Source organism: Dendrobium catenatum, unplaced genomic scaffold (genome assembly GCF_001605985.2).
Source record: "Dendrobium catenatum unplaced genomic scaffold, ASM160598v2 fragScaff_scaffold_1482, whole genome shotgun sequence".
NCBI lineage: Eukaryota > Viridiplantae > Streptophyta > Magnoliopsida > Asparagales > Orchidaceae > Dendrobium > Dendrobium catenatum.
Genome location: NW_021319944.1, coordinates 589,663 through 608,507, shown reverse-complemented (window position 1 = coordinate 608,507; position 18,845 = coordinate 589,663). Strand labels below are relative to the sequence as shown.

The 18,845-nt window shown below is 34.9% G+C and overlaps 2 protein-coding genes across 3 annotated transcripts; both read right to left on the bottom strand.

The window, feature by feature from the left end:
- Nucleotides 1–757: 757 nt before the first annotated feature.
- On the bottom strand, nt 758–7,903 carry LOC110097442. 2 transcript variants are annotated; one of them, XR_002303198.2, is made up of 6 exons: nt 7,522–7,903; nt 7,305–7,434; nt 6,588–7,217; nt 6,225–6,411; nt 2,553–2,658; nt 758–1,092 (listed from the first exon to the last, which is right to left on the bottom strand). XR_002303198.2 is itself a non-coding variant. In XM_020823812.2 (5 exons), the coding sequence occupies exons 1-5, from the start codon at nt 7,596–7,598 to the stop codon at nt 1,046–1,048; spliced, it is 1,071 nt and encodes a 356-aa protein (XP_020679471.1). In that variant the 5' UTR covers nt 7,599–7,902; the 3' UTR covers nt 758–1,045. The 2 variants fall into 2 exon arrangements, 1 of the variants encoding a protein (XP_020679471.1); XM_020823812.2 differs by lacking the exon at nt 2,553–2,658 and having other exon boundaries at nt 7,522–7,902.
- Nucleotides 7,904–14,986: 7,083 nt separating this feature from the next.
- Nucleotides 14,987–17,646, bottom strand: LOC110097431. The gene is made up of 2 exons (XM_020823800.2): nt 17,518–17,646; nt 14,987–15,409 (listed from the first exon to the last, which is right to left on the bottom strand). The coding sequence occupies exons 1-2, from the start codon at nt 17,577–17,579 to the stop codon at nt 15,127–15,129; spliced, it is 345 nt and encodes a 114-aa protein (XP_020679459.2). The 5' UTR covers nt 17,580–17,646; the 3' UTR covers nt 14,987–15,126.
- Nucleotides 17,647–18,845: the final 1,199 nt, after the last annotated feature.

Here is an 18,845-nt window from a genome sequence, read left to right as displayed (position 1 = left end):
GAACTTTTATTACATCCGGTGAACGTGCGCTCCTCTACGTTCGGTTTTAGATCAAAACAGCGCAATACCGAGTTTTTTAAAAAACTCGGTACAACTCGGTACTCGGTATTGCGCTGTTTTGGTCTAAAACCGAACGTAGAGGAGCGTACGTTCACTGGATAAAATAAAAGTTCGAAGAGAGAAGAGAGAAATAGATATTGGGGGTAAAGTGAAGAGAGAAAAAAGATATTTTGTGTGAAGAGCAATTTGTATAATTTCTCTTAATTTTTATAATGAATTTCTTAATGCTATGTAACTCCATTATTTTTTCTCCATGTCAAATTTTTTTTACCGTAAATTCTGTTATTCGTTGCACTTATATCTTTCTTATTTTTTTCTTTGTGTGACTATACTTCCCAACATGTACTTATTATGGTTGGCAAAAGTCAACAAGAGTGGCTTCTTCCAATCACCTCATTTAAAAGATGGGTCAATAATAAATCATTCTAGAGACTCAGTTTCATTCATTGCAACATAAGCATCACATGGTATAATTGCACATCAAATTATTCAGTGTACAGATAAGTTAGTTCGTCAAAGATACTAAGGGATTCGTTCAACGATTTACAAAGAGAAGAGTTAAGAGGTTGGGAAAAAGCCGTTGAACTAATTTTAAGACAAATAGAATATAAATTTCATTATTTTATATATCTTATATTCATTTCAAAATAAATTAAAAATCACAGCTAAAAAAGCCTGAATTTTGCAAAACCAAAGCTTAAAGCCAAATTTTCTTTCTTTAATCAATGATGAAAAATATACAGTACAATCGTACAAATGAATAGGAATTGTTCTCTTAATAAACCCTCACAAACGCAAAGCCTATCCTATCGTAATGGGGAAGCTTTTGAAGCCCAAATAATTAAATTACTACGAAAGTCTCATAGTATACACAATCACAAGCTAACAATGAGCACTTAGCTCAATATGATATCGGCCCTACCTCATATGAGTAGTTCCAATTAAAAAAAAAAAAACCTGCACCTGTTTCAGAAACCTGCTTGCTTCAATCTACAATTCTGCTTGTCTGATGCATGCAGCAAAAACCTGCGCCTGTTTCAGAAAATACGAAAATGACAATCTTCTCATATGGTATATGATGCCATTGTTGGAACATTTGAGTTCTGTTATGCTCTAAATGAACAGATAAATTTGGGCGAATATATTTATACATGTCATAATTGCACGCACTGCATAAATTTGTTCATGAACAATCAATTGATTTGAAGTATCATATGAGAATTATTGTTGTTGCAGAAACAAGCACAGCAATTAAAACTAATGATTTTAGGGAAAAGAATAAATTCAAAATTTTTGTTGCAAATTTTAACATAGATTTGGTGCAAATTAAAATTTAAATCAGACTTTGATTTAAATTTCCAAATATTTAAACTACCATAAATACAGATCAGTGTATTTAGATTTAAGGAAGAAAGTTTTCTTAAGGAGTATTTATGTTTATACATGTTTGGCTTCCAAGTTCTGGATTGATTTCTCTCTAATCTCCCATAGTTGTAAGGAAGTACTTGGTAAAATCACATAAACTATGGTGTCACCTTGTAGCGCTTGAATTTTTTTATTATTCTTTAATTTATTCATAGAACCAGTTCCTAGTAGAGAATTTCTGCATAATATGTACGTTTTTCTAACACAATCACGTCCATTCTTTCATAGCATAATAACAGGTTATTCTGTGTGGGAGCAGGGAGAGAAATGTGTGGACATTAAAAAGAAAGTTTAAGGCCTTCTCCACCCGAACTCCAAACGCATTAATGGCGTTGCTCACGAGCTCCAGCCGAATAGCAAAACTTCCGCTATTTGGTTGCGGGTGAACAGCGCGACGCCAATATTGGCGTTACACTGTTCACCTACGCTATTTTTTTGTCACTACAAGTTTTGCGAAAGAAATGCGCGAAAGAGGAGAAAGGCGGTTACCGCGCAAAATAGAGTTCGATTGGAGATGAATCACGACATTTTTTTAGTTTCACTATATTTTAGAGTGAAAATTGGATTTTCGGTTGGAGATGCACTAAAGAAGCATACGCTAGAAAAGCGGTCCGTATCCACCACAACATATTTGCCCAATGAAAACTTCATTGCTATGTATAAGATCATCAATCCAAAGCAATTATCATATTTATCGATGCTTGCATATAAGTATTTCTTTCCTCATGCATGCGCTTTATAACAAACGATAGAAACCATTTTTTATGCATTTTTATGAACCAAGTGTATGGAAACCACCTACAAGTTGTCAAGGAATAGTGGCATTTCAGCTTCGTTTGGGATGGCTTTCTTGATGCTTCTAGAAGAAGCTTTTTAGTATTAAAAAAAATTATACTAGAAAGCTGCTTCAAGAAGCAGCAAGAAAGTCAACCCACACAAAGCCTTAGTTAACGCTGGTTCCCTAAACAGATAACTACGAAAACCTTTGTACAGGAATGTATTGTCAAAAATGTTCAAAACTTCAAATCCATAGTGAGCCCACATTTGGAAGGAAAAATGAGAATTACCTTCTCGCCTGCGGAACTAAACAATTTGCAACTCCTCGTCCCAAAAATCAACTAACAGTGAATAAGATCTATGGTCTCCTTTAAGTCACGCGTAATACAAAAAAGACTGTCAAAATGAGTCTGATTGTTAGACTCCACAGAAAGAAGTTTCGCCATGAAGCTGATAACAGAACCAAAATAAATATAGAAAGGGACTCTCAAGTGAATATGGAATAAAAACCAATTAATGAGAAATCTCCAGTGATAGTTGAAAGGTATTCCACACATAAATTTGCTCAACAGGCATAACTTGCATCGTGTACACGCTTTTATGAATAGCAGTAGGATTGAATATACTTTTTAAGGATTATTTCTAACATGAGAAGTTCGACGATAATCTATGACCCACCAATAATTTAATTATAATTGACTCACCGTTCAAATTTTATTAACCCTCACAAAATGCTATCTTGCATAACAACTACTGGAGAATTTGAAAATCTCCAACCAAATGGCTTTATTCCATTCAAAGAGTTTGTTTTGAGGCCAATGTTCACATAATTTAAAATTGTGTGCCATTGATCATTCTTTTATATATCCTAATTTAGGCTCCAAACTTTCCATCTTCTCCATCCCTAACAATAAATCCATTCTTCAGTCCCACAACCTCTACTTCAATAGCATAATACAGCAATGTGAGATGCTTAATTCCAGCTATTCTCATTCATTCATTATTTATGAAAGTTAAGTAATATTATTTAATGTGTCATTCTTATGTCATTGTACTTGGTAATCTTTTTTTTTTTAATTTATCAAAAATAAAATAATCATTTTATTAAGAATATGCTTACCCTTTTTTAATTTTTACTACGATCAGATAGTCAAAGAAAACTACAGGTACTAATATAAATAATAAGATTTAAATTGTAATCAAGGACGACTGATGATAGAATAAAGAACCAGCTTTCCTCTAACAAACAATAAGGCTATTCTCTCCCACTTGGTACCTCTTGCTTCCCTTTCACTGCAGTCATCCATTGTTTTGATCTTCTCAACCTCCTCTCTTTAGATCTTGTGCAATTTTTTTGTTTCATGTGTAGGCCAATTTGTTAATTCATAATTCAATAGAAAGTTAATATGTCATCATTTAACACATTATTTAGATATTATATAAAAAATTACTTTTGACATTTATTATCACTTTCCACAACTTTTTTTATTTTGAGGCGTAAGCCTCAAAATGCTCATAAACAAAAAACGCCTCAATACCCAATTGCGCGATTTTAAACATTGGATGATGGAATAAGAAAAATTCTTTCTTGAAGCACTCACCTTAGTTATTTGATTCCTTTCTCTCTCTCCTAGACTTGAGGCTCTTCTTTCTCCTTATGTACTTATTCATCGTCCACCCCTAAGATGCATATTCTTCTAATCTTCTCAATCTCCTTCTCTTTACCTTTCCAGTCCTTCCTCTAGACTAAATTCTTCTCTTCTCAATAAATCAAGGCTGCCAAGAATACCGTGTATTCTCTACTACCTTAGACCATTCTATGGTGCATAAACACAACTTCCTCGTCAATGCAATTCAGAATCTTCACCTCCAACGCAACAAGCAATTATAGCATGTTTATGCAAGCAACAACTCTAACCACGCCTAATGGATGATGATAGAAAGAACGAAACCATTGATCGGAGGATGAAGGTAATTTTTGTGGCTCAACAAGGGATGATCCCGACAATCATGGTGAATCAAACAATCAAAGTGAAACCATTTAACTGCCCTCATCATGTTTTAAAATGGTTTTTAAGCCGTTTCTTAACAGGCCTGACTAACAAATTAAACCAAAGCGAAAATTCAACTAATGGTTTGCTCATTAAAATTTAAGAATTTGATTCAGTTTTCAAGCAATCTTTAAGCTAAATTCTCAGCCATTACTTCCACCTTGCTGCTACAAAGCAATCATGACTGCTTGTTGAAGCACTTCCTTGAATAATTACTTGAGTCAGACTATACCTCAACATGTGTATGGTCTTAAATGACTCCATTTAAGCCCATTTAATTTAATCATCTAGATTTGGACTAGCTAAAATTTATTATGGTCTTGGCAAGCTATCCATTAAAGTCAATTTAGGGTAGTTATATATATACAATGATTTCATTATGATGATCATGACCATTCAAAGAGCCAAGGCCATTTTGCCTCTCCACCAATTCCCCCTCATCCCACTCATGAAATGCCAGTTTTTTTTTTTCCCATGAAATACCAGCTTTATTTTCTCTATTTGTCCCCAAAATCTAACATAGATTCAATGGAAATGACTCCTAAGCAAACCTCACAATCTTTCCCCTTATTTTCCTTTTATTTACCAAAAAATGTTTAAGAAAATACCAACCCTTTTCTAGCTGTTCCACAATCGTTACAAGCATGCATTGCACAGCCAAATTTGAATCCTCAACGCTTCAGAATATAACCACAGCAGTTGAGTTAGAATAATGCATGTGGGAATGGTGAGAGAACAACCATTCTTTAAGAAAATCAGTGAAGCACAATGCGATTATGAAGACCAACTTTAAAGAAAACTTCACCACTCTGAAAAGGAACAAGTACACCATAGCCAAAATGAAAACTCCATTGATGAACAAGTTTCTTAATGCAAAGGTACTATTCGTATTGTTTACATGTCAGGGAGGTGATATGCGTTCATCTGGATGCATGGGTGTAAAGAAGCTTGCTTCCGTTTAGTAGCAGTGCTAGGGTGTGGTAGTTAGGAGTTGAGATATAATCTTTGAAGCATAGTGACTTGTTTATTGAGTTGGTTTCCAAAAGGGTAATGGCCAATCTAATGGTCTTTAAAGTGAGGTATCCTACTCAGCTGAAAAATTTGCACGGCATCAATCAACCAAAACACTTGGAGAATCATTTACAAGCCTAGTGGATAATATTGCCACTAAGTTTTAAATTATGCGTGAAGAATTAGGCTCTCCTATTACAGTTCTTATTTTTCAACAAGAAGTTATCATCTTAGGCCAGAATTAGCTCATTTGAACTACCACACTCAACCCTCCATACATAATCCGATGAAAAAAGATTCAGTGCAATTAATAGAACGGCATTGCAATTAACAGAACGGCATTTTACAGTTTTTTAAACATTTTTAAAAGGTACTATTTTTTGTTTCTATTTCAACGGAAATATGAATGGTGGGCTTTTGAGTTAGTTTTCACCTTTATTGAAACAAAATTATACTTTCATGGGGCATGAAAATCAACCAATAAAATAAGAAAATTCTAAGATTTAAATTACACTATGAAGCTTCAAATCAAATTATGAAAGTTTCAGTCAGATTCATTTATGTGTTAACAAGGGCTCTGACAACACTTAAATTCTGAAGCACTCCAAGGGAATTTTATCTGCATTAAACAAGCAAATGTCATCATGTCCTAATGCATGCTGGGCAGCACTAGTTGTTATCTGCTTTAAATTGAATTTTATAGGAAAACTGTTTCACTTTACATTAACAATCTTAAATCAAGAAAAAGAACCAGAAGCAGAGCGCAAATCACTTTGCCAGAAGTTTAGAATAAGGCCATCTAGGCTTAGCAATCAAGAAAATCAAGTAAAAAAAAGGATTCAAGTGATAAGTGAGAGATTAGCTAGTATGTATAATCAAGAAACGGCTAAAGAGACTCACCAATCAACATTACAGTGACAGCAGTCCAAATAATCATCTGAATAGGTCGACCATACTGTATTTGATATTGAGACCTCTGGATCTGTCTTTGAAAAGCTCCAAACCAACCATATAGCTGCTTGTTGGTAGAATCATCAGTAAAATCGCCAAGACAGCTCTTGCTCTTCTCATAGCATGCATTCATGCCCTTAATTTTACAGGAGGAAAAAAAGGACGGTGGTCAATTAAAGTACAAAGAATCTTGAAGCAAATCATTACAATAGAAGGGGAAAAAAGCTAGTCAAATAAGAAAATCAGAACACAGCATATATTTATTGCTGAGGGTGAAATATATTCAAATTTGATCAAGGAGAATTTGCTTACTCGAGTTAGCTGATGATTCTGCAATGGTATAGACTCTTCCATATCCTCGTGGCTAACAGCCTTCCACTTCCTAAAACCATTTCTATACCACTTAGGCTTAGGTGCTGATTCGACAGTTTTTAGCTCCGACAGACTGAGTATCCTTGGAGGGGGAAGATTAGCCTGCTCATCTGATAACTTCCGAGGAGATTCCTCAGTAGATACCGAAATCTTCCACACCCCTAAGTCAGCACAAGCACTAGCTGTCCTCCGGTGACCTTTCAATTTATCCTCCATCATCTCCAATGAAGGCAACTCGTTGTTATGGAAAGGTTTGCAAACAGAAGCTTCTTCATTCATCCTATTTCCGGCCTCATGGACTCCAACTGCAGCTGTCGGTAACACCTTCTCCACTTCAGCACGCGAACCGGATAGGAAAAGAGCGAGCTCATCCCTTTCCCCTTCATCAAGCCGTACCCACGCCAAACGACTCTCCCCCTCCTCCTCAATATTCGACTCCTTTAGGGCTTTTTCCACCATCGAAATATTACTCCGGATCGCCGCAACAAAATCGTTGTGCCGAGTGACAGTGGCTTCTCCAGCCGCAAGAGCATGATCGCTGTACCTGACGGCCTTTTCCAACTCCTCCAGCTACAAATTTTCTCCCGATAAATAAAAAAATCCTCACATCGCTCTATAAAACAATAAAAGTAGAACGAAACAACGATCTGGAACTACCTGCCATTTCGCCGTCCCTAGGGCTGTATGTACCTCCCGCCGAAGCTCAACAACGAAATCACCACAATTTCCTCCGGACGCTACCGCAACGCCCTTTTCGTGCATCCATCGACGATACGCTGATTCCATCCTGCATAAAAAAAGAAAAAAAAAAAGAGAATTCAAGAAAAGAGCCAGCAGGAAAGAAATAAAGAAACGAAGATAGACAATTCAATACCTGTCGGTAGATTCCTGCACTTCCTCGGCGGCATAGAAGAAGGGATCCTTCTCCCATCGATCGAACGCTGTGGCCATCGATAACCCTAATTAACTACAATAACGTACAACCTGATATCCAGAAGTTGTCGGAAGTTGGATCGTAGACTCGAGCGATGATGAAACCTCCCTCTCGAGCAAAATTTCTCTTCTATCCGTCTCTCGGCTCTTAATATTAAGGGTGACGTCGGAGCGCCGTCGGAGGCGGGAAGCTTCTACTTGACGACGCGTCACGGCAGATAAAAGGAAGAGAGCCTGCCACCCCTTTCAGCCGTAGGATCGGCATCTGTAAAAAGGAGGGGTTTCGGGCCGAGTCGAGCCGGATCGGGCCGTCGACAGCAAGAAGAAGAAGAAAAAGATGAGTATTAGCTGATTCCACCCAACAAGAACGCACGTGGCGGTACATGGAACCCGTTTGGTGTTTATTGTGGTTGGGAGATGTGACGTTGGGCCCCGCACGTATTGCTTAGGCCACACGCGTGAATAGCGTGTTTGAGGCTTTGAACCGGGGACTGAACTCTGGACTATTGTTGCTCGATTATGATCCTCTGATCACCATCGTCTCATTTGAGTCCATCGACCATTGTTGATTTTTGGGAGCCCAAAATTAATTTTTAAGATATTAAAATGTTATTAAAGCAATTCATGTTAACCCGAAGGCCCGTGCCATGTTTAGTCTTAATAGGTGCCCAAAATTGGGCTCCATTATACCAAAAAAATGCAAATATGTGTGCTCTTATATGCACCTCATGGTGAAATTATTCTGTGCGGGCACGGGACCGTCCAAAGATGAATCAGAATGCGTCACGTCACTTTTTGTTGTGTATCGCTGCTGTGTACCATTGTGTACTGAGTAACGTGGCACGTTCTGAATCGCCTTCGAATGGTCCCGCATCCGCACAGAATAATTTCTCCACCTCATGTGGGCAAGGCATGCTTGCGCTTGCGTGAACATCAACATCTTCAGCGGCGATTGGAAGCCTGTTGACAAACCTAATCAGAGCCCAATTTTAGGACCTCGATAAACTTATTTCGACATTTTTTTAGTTCCCAAGAATATTTTTTGACGTTTCAAAACCAATTTTCATATACAATTCAATTACCCAATAATTAAAAACAATTAATTCTTCATCAATAAATATATATATATAAACTATTCTGATTTCAGTGAATAAAAAAAAAGCTACCAAAATAGAGATAATGACTTGGATATATTCTCTGCACAATGATTACCATTTAATGACCTCATTATACAAAGAATATATGATTAGCCAAGTAATTTGAAAGTTAATGAGCTATTACCTGTATTGCAGCTTGCATTTGTATGAGTACAGCCCAATAAACAAAAACTCTAATTTAAATTAATCTAATCTATGTTCATAGTAATAGTAATCGTTCATAATAAAATAAAAATTGTTTAAAAAAAATAATTGGACTTTGTCTTTTAAAAACAATTTTATTAAAAAAAAAAAAAAAAAGCTAAGCTTTTGCTGGAATTAAAAAACTGTGTATATTGATTGAAAAGGTTAGTTTCCATTAGGCACTAAAATCATTGTAGAAACCAAAGAAATGGAATTGGGAATAATTCAACTTTTGTATTATACTTCATTTAAACTTAGACTTTAATTGGGCTTTTTAAAAAAAAATTTAAGTAGTTTTTTAGCATAAATTTTTTAAAAAACTAAAATTTTATATTAGAAAATAGCTTTAAAAAGCAATAAGAAAGCTATGCCAAACGAAACCTAAATTTGAAAACTTGTTTCTTAAATTTAAATGAAAAAATTGTTTCATAAGTTTAACGGCATCTTAAACAATCTCACACACAAATATGATAAAAGTTTATAGTTGAATTCTATTTTCTTATAATAATAATAATTATTACTATTATTATTGGTCAAATTTCATGGCATTATGTCTAATAATAATAACTAGGGAGGCATAAATTTGACTATTGAATCCACAAAGGTGTAGTTGCTATTTAGAGGGCACAAATCCTTTGGGTATGCTCTTTTTTTTTTGGGTATTCATCATCTACCTTAGGCTTCGTTAGGGACGGCTTTCTTATTATTTTTTAAAGTAGTTTTTTTAGTACAAAGATTAAGCTTTTAGTATTAGACTGTTATTTTAAAAAACAATAAGAAAGTCATCTCAAACAAAGCTTTAAAATCATTGATGATTGCTTAGATTTTCCATATCAATAAGGACATGTAAGACCTCGTAGTTATTGATGATTGCTTAGACAATTACATCATTGGATGACCAATTAATATTCAAATGTAACATGATTATAGTCAAATCGAGCGGCTCAACGACACAAATCCAACGAGCCAAGATCCTCAAATTCTAACATCCTTAAGATACTCAAATGCTTGATAAATGATCCATGATCGAGGGAGTTGGGTCGTCCATTAAAACACTACTAACATGTCCTTAATACTCTTCATATTTACTATCCATGATACTCTAAAAAAACTATAAATAGATTTATCATTCTTTACAAAGGAAGGAGGAGGAATAGAAGAACAACAAATGATATTTCTTGCCTTCTCAAGCATGCACCACCAGCTAGATATCTTACTTACCACCAACCGTTACCGAACTCTGACAACGGACCATCGTCAGACTTTCGGCTATTCATTTGCTGGTGTTAGATCTTTTCCCAACAACACAACATTTCCAGACAAACTTATAATTAAGATTGAATCTCAATCCATCGTCAGACATTAATGAAACATTCTCTATCACTTAATCTACATCAAGGGGACCAATCTTTTGAAGTTTGGAATATCTTTAACATATTGTTTTCTCCTTGACATTGAGTTAAGGCAAGAGTTGACGTCGTCCGATTATGATTCTTCTGATCACCATCGCTTGTACTCGCCGACTACGGTCCTTTCAACCATAATCGCCTGCTGATTATGGTCCTTTTGATCATCGTTGCCCCAACTACAGTCCTTCCGACCATAGTCGCACATAAACTATAGTCCTTTCGACCACCATCTCCACAATTACGGTCATTCTGACCACCGTTGCCTCGACTATGGTCCTTCTGACCACATCATCAACCGACTTCAGTCCTTCCAACCACCATCGCCAGCCAACTATGGTCCTTATGACTGTCGTCGCCCACCGATTTCATTCCCTCCAAACATTGTCTTCCACCTATTATGGCCCTACTAATAAAATAAATATTCCAACATTTTATGCAGGAATAATGCCATATAATATGGTTTATACAATGTGTATTTGCTACATTGAGCTAACACTCTCCTTTAATGTGAGATATTATGTGTAATCAATCATTAATACTAGTGGATTCATTCAGACTTGGATAGGCCCCGTGATTTTTTCCCTTTTTAGGATTTTCCACGTAAAAATCTTGGTGTTTTTCTTATGAGTATTACACTATACTCTTTTATTTGTTTGTGTGATGGATCTTCGTACAAAATTAAGATGCTAAATTATACATATCTCTACCACCATAAATATTCCAGGATGCAGCAATATATATTCAAGTAGCTTGACTTGTTAACCTAAGAATAGTTTTTGATGAAGATGGAAGGTGATTCCACCAAGTAAAATGACAAAATTGCAAATAACTCCTATCTCTAAAAGCACTCGATTTGTAATTTGGCATATATCTTTACATGATAGAGTTCATATCCCCTTCAATATTTGCAAATGGTGATTTTGAGTTCTACAAGAAGACTTGGAGCATCACTGGCATCTCTATTTGTAATGTTGTTAAAAGTTTTTTTACTAAGTGTTATCTTCCCAAAAGTGTAAAAGCCACTGGCATCTCTCTTATTCCCAAAAAGACTCATGTGGAGAGTATTAATGATTTTAGACTCATTGCGCTTTGCAATCTCTTTTACAAAATCATTACTAAGATCATTGCTAACCGCATGAAGCTCAACATGCCCACTATTATTCATCAGAGCCAAGCTGCTTTTATTGCAAAAGATATTCCACTGATAATATTATCCTGGCCGGAGAAAATTTAAGCTATTGGAAAAAGTGCAAAAATAAGTATTTTTGTGTGAAGCTTGATATTAGGAAAGCCTTCGACACAATTTCTAGATGGTTTCTCTTTGAAAGATTGGCTCACAAAGGCTTTCGCTCTCTATTCATCCATTGGATCAAAGCTTGTGTTAATGATGTCAACTTTTCTGTTAATGTCAATGGGACATTGGAGGGGTTCTTCTCTTCTTCTTCTGGTATTAGGCAAGGCTGTCCCTGAAGCCCTTATTTATTCTGTATAATCATGGATGCATTCTCTTGTCTCATTGACTCTACACCCAGCCTTAAATCTTTTGAGAGTTTCAATTATGAGAACTTTAGAGTCTCCCATCTATCGTATGCTAACGATTTACTTATCTTTGGAAAGGAGGATGCTTCTAATGCCAATAGGCTTGCTGGACTTTTAAATACCTTCTTTAACAGCTCGAGACTGCATCAAAATTTAAATAAGAGTGCTATCATTACACATCACAACTATTCGGCTTCAGGTGAAATTTGTCGTTCACTTGATATTCCCAACATATCCAGAACTTTTATTTATCTTGGCTTGCCCATTTCTTTAGGGAGAATCAAAGTCACTGAATTTAGCCCTCTTGTTGATAAAATCACTAGTCTGCTATCTGGTTGGAAAGCAAATTTGCTCTCTTTTGCTAGTAGAATGCAATTAATCAAGTATACTATTACCAATATGATTGCCTATTAGACTCAAGGGAGTTATATTCCATAAACCATTATCAAAACTATAGGCAATCTCTGTGCTAAGTTTCTTTTTTATGGTGGGTCTCATCAAAGGCACTTGCATCTTAACTCTTGGGCTAATACGTGTAAACCTATTTCCAAAGGCAACCCTTAGCATTGCTTCTTTTCCAGCTCTCATTTTTTGCTTAAAACTGTAGGGTTATTTATAGATGGCATAATACTTCTTCCCCTCTTACCGATTGGATGAAACATAAGATACATATCCCCTTGGAAACCCAATCTTTCCAATACTTCCTCTTTCTGGAAGAGTTTATCTTGGATGGCTAGGAATGTTAAGCTTAATTTCTCTTTTCCTACTCATATGAATAGCATGGCTACTATTTTATGGGATCATTGACTTGGGGGGGGGGGGGGGGATTCTCTTACTGGTAGTTTTGTTTCTGTCTGTTGCCTTAATGAGAGGCTTGTTGAGTGGATCAATTCCTCAGGTTGGAGACTTCGTACTTATGTTTGTCCTACTCTAAGAGATCTCATTTTGGAGACTCCTTTTACTCCGACTAGCCCAAACATACTTTGGAATAAATTAGAAAAACCTACCTTCAAAGAATTTTATTTGGATTATTTTGCCCAGGATGATAATTTTTATTCTCATGCGTTGATTTGACATCGTAAACATTCACCTCGGTTCTCTATTTACTCTTGGATGGCATTCATGGGGGGCCTTAAAACTGTTGATGAACTTCTCAAGAGGAACATTCACATTCATGATTCTTGTTGCATCCTTTGTCGTGCCCATACAGAAATTATGACCCACTTACTGTTTGAATGTGACTATTCCTTCTCAGTGCTGACAAGAATCATTCCGACTTTTTTGAGTTTCTATCTAAGGCCAAATATTTCACAAGCTTTCGGCTTTTTTGATTCTTTTTTGGGTTTGTTTTATCTTATTTGTACACCTTTTTTATATAATGGAATGGGCTAAGCCCTCAATTTAAAAAAAAAAATTTTGGGGAAAATTGGGGGCAGAAAAAAAAATTATTAGCATCTAGTCCATTGGTTGAGTAAGTACTGAACCATCAATGGTACGAAAGAGGTGAAGCATAGTAAAACATGTTCTACTAGATATGGCATGATTCCACGTGGCAGCCATCGAGCGAACAACATTTTTGACAAATAGTTATTATTCCTGAAAGCGATAGAGATCTATAGAGGGAGTTGTTAATGGGTTTTGGGTTATGACATGTTTTTTTTTTTTTTTTTTTTTTGGGACATTTAGGCTATTTAAGGCAAATTCATACACACAACGCATACACATAGACTCCAACCCTTGACCTCTTAGTTGGAAGCCAAAGCTCTCAACCAATAGGCCAAGGAGAGTTGTGTGGTTATGGCATGTTACAACATTAATAAAAAAAAGAGGTGATTATTCCTAGAATACAATGGAGGATCTACGTTGAGCAGCTAATGGAATTGGGTGAAAAGTGCAATTGAAAAATAGGAATTTTTTTAATCAAATGAATGAATCAAACAATTTAAACAAACTTGTTGCGGGCTAAATATTCGCGGCGGTAAAGTACAAAAAACCCGTCTTAACATCACACGAGTATCCAGCACACAATCAGAAGAAAAAAAAATACCATAATTTTTTACGTGGAAAACCCTGAAGGGAAAAATCATAGGGCCACGCCCAGTTGAAATGATTCAAGCTAGTAGTGTTTGAATATATTTCGAGTGACTGATCCATCCTTAAAATCGAGGACGATCATATTACAAAAGTCAAATGTTATGTTAAAATCTAGCGACGAATTGAAATCAAATGAAAATTTGGCGACATTCGGTGGTTTGGCAGAAATACGTTGTTAGTTGGCGACCGGGAGGAAGTTCGACATCAGTCGGTGGCCAAGAAGAAATCCGGCGTCAGCAGGTGGCCAGGTAGAAGTCTGGCGTCAGTCGGTGGCCACCGACTGATGTGGACTTCTACCTGGCCAGGAGGAAATCCGGCATTAGTCGGTGGTCGGGCAGAATTTCAGTGTTAAACAGTGGCCTGGCAGAGATCCGACATTAATTCGACGACGGTTAGTGGTCCGACGGTGGTCGATGAGTAGTGTGGTGGAAGAGAACTTTAGTTTATCGTTCTATCTTCCTTCTCTTTATTCTCTTCCTTACTTGAGTCCCCTTCTATGAAGAATGAGCGATCTATTTATAGTTTTCTTAGATTAACATGATCGATAAATAGGAGGGAGATCAAGGGCAAGTTAGGAGTTGTTTGAATGGATGGTCGATTTTGATCCCCTTGATCGTGGATCATTTATTAGGTATTTGAATGGCTTAATGATATCAGAATTTGATGATTTTGGGTTCGTTGAATTTTTCTCATCGAGTCGCTCGATTCGACTATAAGCATGCCAGATTTAAAAATCATTTGGTCATCCAATTTAAGATTTGAACTTTTAAAATGCGCTTCGAGTCTTCGATTTGGACCTATTTGAGCTCAGATTGAGTTGAATTTGATGTTGCTGAGTTCATATTCTTGAGATGTTCAATTCAACTATAAGCTTACTAAAATTGGAGCTCGGATGGTCCCAAATTTAATTTTACTTGATTTTGCATCAAGATTCATGCCCGATATATCAAGATAACATTTTGAGGTTATATCAAAACAGAGAGAGAGAGAGAGAGAGAGAGAGAGAGAGAGAGAGAGAGAGACATCCTTGAATACCAATTGATGTTCCTCATTATTCTAATTAAGACATACATCATGATACATTAATAATCCATTCAAGAGGCAAACATCAGCATTAATCTAACATCTAAAATATCATATCTTTTAATAGATGTCATGATTCATTCAAACATCAAGAAATGGGTGGTCAAATATGTCACTGTCAAAGTCAGCAGATACTGGCTTATCAACCCCTTCTGAGTTTCTGAGCCAATAAGGCCTGCCAAAGGAAGCAGCACCTTGTGGAATTCCTTCCATCACCCTTTCATTGCCTTCTGGATAGTATATTCCAGTCCTTGGGTGGGGGATCCATGAAGGCTCTTCTGCTCTTTGTCCTTTGCCTTTGGTGTTCTTCTCACTTAGCTCATGATTTGCAAGATGTATGGCCCTTCTTCCATATTTCATCTCACTATACATAAAAATAGAATGTTTATAATGTGCATATACATTGTAAATACAAATATTTCGACTTGTATATGAGTAATTGTGAAATCTCTTAAATAAAATAATCTAAACTCTTAAACATCGAGGCGTCTTTTGGTGTAATGGTTGAAATTATATTTAAGAAACTCTGCAGTTAAACGTGCTCATCTCAGAGCAATTTCGGGATGGGTAATACTGGGAAATTACACCAGCATGACAAAACAGTGAGCCTCTTAGGCCAAAACGGATAATATCTCGATAGTTAAGAGTTTTGTATGTTACAAAAATAGCATACAATAGAGATTAGGGATGCAAACGAGTTGAGCCAAAGTCGAGCTGCATATGGCTTGAGCTTGAATTTGATTAATTAATTGAGCTCGAGTTAGGGCTCGAGATTCATTCTACGAGTTTGAATTAGCTCAGGAGTTGACTCAGTTATTATGAATTAAGAAGAGAAAACAATTATAATTAATTAAAATAACTAATTTAATAAAATTATAAAAAGAATGAGAAATTAAAAAAGAAATAAGAATATAAAGATCAGCATGCCATATAACTTTTTAAATATTTTAATAAATAGTAACTTAAACTTTAGAATGCTAATACATAGTTGAGTGTATCTGATATTAATATATTTTAAATGAGCCAGTTTGCGAGCTAATGAGTCCAATCAGGATTGGCTCAAACTTAGCTTGTTAGCTTATCGAACTTGGCTCATGAGTCATTTATCTTTATCATTCTGAGCCTAAATTGGCTCCGTTATTTGACTCTTATAATTAATGATAGTTATTTGAAAATGAACCAAACATTGTGAGCCATAACTTACTTGACTCTTACAATGAGAGTTTAGTTTAGTTTTTTTTTTGTTTTTTTTTTTTTTTCAGTTTAAAAATTTTATATTTTAAAACATGAAAAGCTTCATTGATGTAGCGGTTAGCTCTCCTTTCCTTCTATAATTAGCTTTCTCTATATTCGTTTGGCCACCAACCCTTTACCTTACAACCAGTCGTAGCAAGGCAGCATCTTTTTGCACTAAGAAAGGTCAGCTAACCTAATACCCAATATAAAAATATAATAATTTATTTTATCCAAAAAAAAAAAAAAAAGAATCAAAGACTATGGGTTTATTTGGGGAAAATTTATTAATGGCGGTGTTCCAACGCGTTTAGAGGCCAATCCGGACGCGTCACGTTGCCCAATGCACAGTGCATTGGGCAACGTGGTACTTGGATTGACCTCCGGACGCATTCGAACACCACACATAATAATCTCTCATATTTGGGAGAGCTTTTTCATTGTTTTGTTTTTCATATCATAATGCAGTTTCATTTAGTTACTACTTTCTTGTTGTTTTTTAGAAATAACTGTGATGATAAGCTATTTTTAACAACCAGAGTTGCCTTTAAAAACATAATTATTCACTTAAAATAAATATATATTTCTAAAATTCACAACATCTTAAAATATAAGTTGCATTTGGGACGGCTTTCTTGCTAATTCTAAAAGCAGCTTTCTAGTAAAAAATTAAAATTTTTGCACTAAAAAACTAATTTAATAAGCAATAAAAAAGCTATTCCAAACGAAACCATATTTTCCAACAAAAACTTTACAATCGCCTTTATAAACAAAGCTATGGCCTCAACTAAGCCCTAAGATTAAAAAAGCTTAAATATAAAAAGGTACGGGTAGGATTGTAAAGTTTGATTGCTATTGGCTACCATTTTTTGAAAAATTTTCCTTTATCAATCATCATCCATAAAGGCATATCTTTAGCATAAATGATAAGTTAGGACCAAAAAAAAAAATTCTATAATTTATACTGCAATTATGTTATTTTTTAGCATAAATGTACTAAAATTATCATGCAATGTCTTCAAATCAACATAGCCTAAATTAATGGCTCATATTCCATGCAAATAAAAAAATTACATTTTCACCCTGAATTTCAATACCTACATAAGAGATAATCACATCTTAAATCATAATGAACAAATAAATCATTTTAAAAATAAAATATTTTAAATTATAAAATTTTCACTCAAATATAAAAAAGGCAATTTAAATAATTAAAATAAATAGTCATTATAATATTACCCGAACAATGCCTTTGGTTTTGGAAGCTGCCTCCCCATTTTACTGAGGACCTTATGCTGCATATGATCAGTGATATGAATTATAATTCCATATTTATAGAACGGCCGGTCGCGTCTCGCTATGCCGCAGGCGCAGCTTAAGCTTCTCCGTTTGTGAAAAAATTGTCAAAATTTTCATCAATAATGGACTATTTTATTGGGTGGTAGGGCTTGATCAGGTTAGTATAGTTGATACTTCGTTGCAAGGGAACGAGTCTGAGAGATAGCGCGATACTCGGCGCAGTTACAAAGCCAGAGGACATCACAAGTAGATATAAGATAGTGTGAAAGGATTTTTTAGAGTATTCTTAAATTTTCAATATTTAAAAAAATATAAACAAAGATTTCAACATAAATAAATTTTAGAAAAGAATATTATACTACCGAGTTTAGTAGGATTAACTTTTAGGAATAATAATTATAAAATATGAAATTATTTATGATCTAAATTTTTATAATATCTCAACTTACCTTATTTGAGATTTATATATAAATTATGATTGAAAGCATTTTATTTTATTTTATCTAAAATATAATGAAATATTCATTACAATCATTAAAAAAAATTATACATTTGTCAGCTCATTATCAAAATGCGACTCGATGAATTAACCTCAAATGACAACGATTTTGATGGACAAACTTTTTATTGTTTTGTTTTTTAGGCCGTAACTGTTGTTCCGTTTGTTTACTGCTTTATTGTTGATTTTTCATTGTTTTTTAAAAACTATTGTCACGGAAAATATGGCTTTTACAATAAGAGTTAGGCTTCGTTTGGGACGGCTTTTTTATTGCTTTCTAAAACGAAGTTTTAGTACAAAAATAAAAAATTTGTAGTAAAACTCCGTTTTAGAAAGCAATAAAAAAGCCGTCTCAAATGATACCTTAATAATATGTGGTAACTTTATAGGTTTGTTTGAGATGACTATGATGTTTTATAAAGTTAATTGTGAAGTTGTTGTAGGAAAAATGACTTAACTATTCTGATTACTAGGCTTTATTTGGGTTGACTTTCTTGCTGCTTATTAAAGCAGCTTTTTAGTATAAAAATTTTAATTTTTGTACTAGAAAGTTAGTTTAAGAAGCAGCAAGAATGTCGTCCCAAATGAAGCCTAAATTTCAATTATAATTTTTTTTAAAAGCGATGAGAAAACATTAAAAAAAACAGTATTTAAATAAAATTTTAATTGTTGTCATCCTAAGAAAGAGTTGCTCAATTTTCTTAAAAAGAACATAATATTAAATCCGTAATATTTTTTTAAAAAAAATATTTTCCTTATAACAACTTGA